Consider the following 5,532-nt stretch of genomic DNA (forward strand, 5'->3'; position numbering starts at 1 on the left):
CCTGAAATGGGAGTGAAAACAAAAAAGCAGAAACACAAAAAGGTGGAAACAATGAATGTATGAGCTACAGTCAGTACATGCAGAAAGCTTCAAGTCAGCCTTATTCATAGAGCGCTTTTAACAAACAGCACAAAGTGTGTCACAAAGTGCTTTACAGAAAACAAGGGAACAAGAGATGCAACAAAGTACTACAGTAAATCCAAATCCAAATCCTAATTTATTTATAAAGCACACTTAAAAACAACAACAGTTGACCAAAGTGCTGTACAATCAAAATAGCAAAAACCATAATACAACACAATAAAAACAAAGACCGGTTTAAAAGACAAAAGGACAATAAAATAATAAAAGCAATAAGACCATAAGAAAAAGAAAGGCAACTCTCATACTGAGTTAAAAGCCAAGGAATAAAAATGTGTTTTGAGACGGGATTTAAAACAGGCAAAGGCGCGATCTCCCCTGTGCTTCACCTAGACCTTGGGACAACCAGAAGCAACTGGTCAGCAGACCTGAGTGACCTTAATGGGACGTGTGGTCGTAAAAGGTCAGAGAGATAGGTTGGAGCTAGCCCATTTAATGATTTGTAGGCAAACAATAAAATCTTAAAATCAATCCTAAAACGTACAGGACGGGGGGAAATGTGCTCTCGCTTGCGTGTTCCTGTTAAAAGACGAGCTGCAGCATTCTGCACTGCTGCTTCACCTCTGAGGGAAATTGTTGAGAAAATTCAAATTTTATTCTCTTTTCTGTCATCAGAAGGTGTAAAAAAAAACAAAAAATGGTCCGGCCATTCGTAGTTTGAAATATTAGAGTTGTGTGATACAATAATAGCTTAGATCCAGGATGTGTGACTTTTTTTTTTTTGATGGCTGCTACTGCTAATATTATGTTTGTTTGTGTTCGTGATTCAGATATGAAGATGCATTAACAACATCCCGAAAAAAACACATAACCATGATAAAAGCTTTTATCTGAAATACAGTATGCATGTAGACACCCTCAGGGAATGGGGGTGAATGTCCTTAAAAGATGTAACCATGCATCACGCATATTCGTTAAACTCAGGTATCATACAAAGACAGGACATAGGTGTTTTGCCCAGGCTTTATGATGAAGTGTGCCACATAGACCCACACATGATTTTGTTGTTGATTTAGTATTGAACTGAACAACTGTCTACACTGTACTTGGGCAAATAATAGTGGAGAGAGTGATTCTTATACATTCTCTAAAAAGGGATAATTTCTAGTTAATGTATAGTGACGTTAAACTATTCCTCATTTTGTTGGGGACCCCTTGGAGCTTCTTCAAGGACCCAAGGAGGTCCCTGGACCCCATTTTGAAAACCACTGATATAAAGGACAGTGCTTTGTTATGTCTTGAATCACGACAGGCAAATTGACACCGTACAAGTTGTGAGTTTCTAGGTTTCTCTCCATGGCTTGTAACTAAATCGTCTGTCCTGTTGTTAAATGTGTTACTCCTAGTCCCTTGGTTCTCTCTATTCAAATGTTGCCACTTTCCCCCCCGACTCTTTCTCTGCTAAAAGGTCTGGTCTCTGTCTGTCTTGCAGGGGACGGTCCCAGGAGTGGCACAGCAAAGTGAGCGGACATCTGCTGGCCTCCAAGCTCCTGGCGATTAGGGATTCCTTCAGACCCGACCACAGAGAGACCAAGATATGAGCCGCTCAAGAATCAGAAGTTGAGGACTGGCGGTGCTTTCTCCAGTGCCCCATGTTCAGATTTTGGCTAATGTGGGCAATTTTTTTGCACTAATCTGGAAGACTCTGCACAAGCTATCAGGCTGGTTAAAATACATCCCGTTCCACCTCGCAGGATGTGGCAACATGTGAAGGATAGGGGACTATGATTTGAAAAGGAAGGACTTTTTCTATGTTTTAAAACTCCTGGCCCAGAGAGCAGCAAGCAGGGAAGATGATGTCTGAGGCCGTCCCCAAATATTATGTCTCTCTTCAGGTCCTTTGGAGTCGAGTGCTCAGATTTGGAGTTATGTGTTCCCCTTTTGTCTGTGACCTGCATACCCTGCTGGGCCTGCTACGCTTTACACTCAAGTTCACAACAAAAAATGCAAACGATGGAGGACTTTTGCAAAAGATGAGTGTGAAAAGCGGAGGCTTGTGCAGTCCATGATGTGACTCCTAACTGAGGAACAAGGCAGGGATGAAGCCAGCGGACGATCTGGTGAAATTTATCAAAGGGGGTTAGTGGGCAGTTAAATTCTTACTTGCCTTCGCTTTTTTTGTCTAAAATCTATTGGTAAGGGGGGGAAGAATAACACTTTTTTTTTTAATCAAATCCCCTCCTCCCTGTATGTAATAATAGAAAGAGCCAGGAAATCACTTGGCAGCTCGTCTGGAAGAGCAGAGGAAAGGAAAGGAGGACAGAAAAGATCAGGAAACAGACATTTAGCCTCCAGACATTTAGCTTCAGTGCGGAGGGGGAATAGGAGAGGAGAGGAGAGAGCGGATGGTTAGAAAGGGTGGAGGGCGATGGACAGAGCTACAGCACAGAGAACTTTTTTTTTTTTTTTTTATCCATAAACAATCACCCTGAGAATCTTGCGGTACAGCAACCGGATGGATAGCATCTGTCTTGAACCTTTGACCTGATTTCTGGGCAGGAAATCCCCACAAACAGAAACTCTTCGAAAACCAAAGACAGGTTGTTGCCCCTGCAGTTGTACAGCAAAGCAGCTGAAAGGTGAGCGGTTGTCTTGAACCTACAAACCTGATGTGAATTCCAAAGAGAAACCTTTTTGTTTTCAATCTCGAGACAGTTACCCATGGTTGTACAATACCAAAGACGGACGATCGCGGTTGCCTTGAACCTGCGACCTGATGGGAATTCGAAGGGTCGAAGGGAAACCCCACCAATGGAAACCTTTTTTCCTGATCCAGAGAAACTTCTTGTTCCTGTAGAAGTGGCTCAAAGCAGAAGGATCCAGCTCCGATGAGATGTTTCAGGGGGGGGGGGGGGGGGGAGTGGCGCAGCACCCCCGCGCCCCACGTTACCGAGACCGGCACAGGAGCCTGTCACCGTAATGGAACGTCTCATCCTCATTTGACTGACTTGTTTCCCGGCCTAATTCATCCGGGCGGCAGGCAGGCGTACGACGGGACACGTGTGTGTGTGTGTGTGTGTGTGTGTGACACTTCAAAGACGAGCGATGAGCGAAATCTACCTCTCCGCGGGACAAAGCCGCAGTTGCGTGACTTTGAAGCGCGGCAAAGTTAAGAATTCACGAAGGCCTCGCCGCGCCACGGGGGAAACTCCTGCGAGCGCTGTGACGGATATCCAAGCAGACACAGACGCTTCCCCCAGTTCCTGAAACTTTAACATTTGTATTTATTCTTTTTCGCTTGTACGGACTCATTTGACTTGGCACTTCAGTGCTGCTTCACTTTCAAAGTACTCTTGTCCTACCGTATGAATTTCAAAGTGTCTTTTGTTGTACTTGCTATCTAGGGCAGGTATACATGTAAATATTCCTAAGTGTAGACAAAGTCAGTTTTATTCATCAAATGACATCTGCCATACTTCAGATTATTTAACTAAATATATATCTATATACAAATCTATTATATCCAGATATGTTTATTTAATTTCAGGCTTTCATAAAATCTTATCGTGTTTTTGTGTGTGTGTGAAATTGAAATTTATCAGTGACAAACACCTAATTAAAATGTTTATTTCTCCGTGATCCTGTGTCCCGTTTTTTTTTATTTATTTAGTTTTATTTTTTTTTTGCACTCTGCCTGGCAAAGTGCCAACCTGATTACTGCCTGTAATTTGTGGGGAAGGTGGAGTAAACAGCAGGCGGTTTGGGGACGAGGCGCCGCACTGCGCCGCCGACGCCGCCGACGCCCAGGAGATTAATAAGGCTGTCTGTCTTATGGCACCGCCGACTTCTGAAGACAAACTCCATCACCCTTTTCTTCTTCTCTTTCTCTCGGTATGCGTAGGAAATTATTTACGCTCACAACACCCACTTGTGTCCTATTTGCATAATGCTTATTTACATATCTTATTGATTCATCTCTTAGATCACATAATTCAATCCCAGATAAACACTTGGCGCAGAGGCACTCGGAGCTAAAGACGGATGCCGAGCAGCGAAATGTGAGGTAAAAATATTCTGGCGGCGAGGCCATCATGCCCCGGTCTAAACAGGATTTTAGGGAAGAGGAATAATTTATGCAAATTAAAAAATAACAGAAGTGCCTGCAGGCAGCTTTCACTCCTGTGCAAGTCTGTTCTGCCATATGGTGGGAAAACCACGGAATGAACTTCTGAACTCTGAGGTCAGAGGTCAGAGGTGAACACGGGTGTCTTAGTGGTTAGAGGGATCGTCCCGTAACCCAGAGGTCACAGGGTTGACCCCAACGACGGCCGATGTGAGGGGATCCTCAGCCTCGTCCCGTTCCTGACGCCATGACACTTCTGCTCTATTGGGAAGTTGACAGTAGAGAGAGACAGGAGAGATGCAACAAAGGTCCCAGGCCGGATTCAAACCCATGATGTCACCGTGACACAGTATGCGCCTCGCCTGAAACTTATTTTTCTTGAACCTTAAAGTGCTGTTGAACTTTGGTAGTATCTTGGGTTGTGTATCTTCCTCCATGATAAAACCCCCAAAATCAGTGATTCTGTGATCTGTTGCTCCAGTAGAGGAGACTGGAGAATTGTGTTTTTTTTCTCTCTCCATTCACTGCCATTGTATGGAGGAACAGTCTGAAAATCACTTCTAGCACATAAACGAACGCCGACAAAGCAGATTCTGACAATATATTAAAAAAAATAGTCATGCTGCTGAATTGTTTTTAAGTGAAAAGCTTTCTTTATGTTTATTAAATCTTTCAGTTTGAACAATCAGTTTAAAGCATAACACCGAAATCCAGTCGGAGGAAACATATGCCGATGGGACGAAGAAAATAGTTTGTTTACCAATAATTGTAAATAGGTGAAAAAAAGTTATTTTTAATTATTGATAAATGTACTACTTTCTTGATTCCACTGGAGCAATCTGGGGTTAAGTGTCTTGCTCAGTGGCACTTGACAGTCTGGGTGAACGTTACTCATTAGTCTCCCCACACAGTTTTTCCCAGGCACTCTGGTTCTGGAGCTGAACCCCCCTGTCACAACCTGCTTCTCTACTCCGCCCCGAAAAACACGAAAAAAGGGTGAATGAATATGAGATGAGGCCACCGGGCGATGAGAGCCGTCTCTCCCGCCGTGGCAGTGAGTGTTATTGCTTCTGCAGGTGTTATTGAAGCGTTGTGCCAGGCATTCTCCTCCTGGAGTGACTGTCAAAACACCTTTAACACTGTCCTTCAACAGCAGCTCGGCAGCGGCTCAAAAAAAAAAAAAAAAAAAAAGAGTACCGGCTCTGCGAAAGCTTAATGAATTTTTCATGAAGCGATTCTGGGAATTATTGCCTGGGACGGTATTGAGATCAGCCCATAAAGTCCTGGGACGCACAACTTGATGAGAGAGGAGTAGAGGGGGAAGGCGT

The 5,532-nt window shown here is 43.7% G+C and overlaps 1 protein-coding gene across 2 annotated transcripts in view; it reads left to right on the top strand.

The window, feature by feature from the left end:
• The window catches only part of LOC139920337 (rho GTPase-activating protein 7), a 45,999-nt gene extending 42,314 nt beyond the window's left edge, over positions 1–3,685 (top strand). For both annotated transcript variants that reach the window (XM_078286885.1, XM_078286886.1), the window contains exon 17: positions 1,574–3,685. In XM_078286885.1, the coding sequence (XP_078143011.1) occupies positions 1,574–1,682 (109 nt within the window). In that variant the 3' untranslated portion in view covers positions 1,683–3,685. The remainder of the gene's footprint in view (positions 1–1,573) is intronic.
• The last annotated feature ends 1,847 nt before the right edge of the window (positions 3,686–5,532 follow it).

The sequence above is a fragment of the Centroberyx gerrardi genome, chromosome 11, assembly GCF_048128805.1.
Source record: "Centroberyx gerrardi isolate f3 chromosome 11, fCenGer3.hap1.cur.20231027, whole genome shotgun sequence".
NCBI lineage: Eukaryota > Metazoa > Chordata > Actinopteri > Beryciformes > Berycidae > Centroberyx > Centroberyx gerrardi.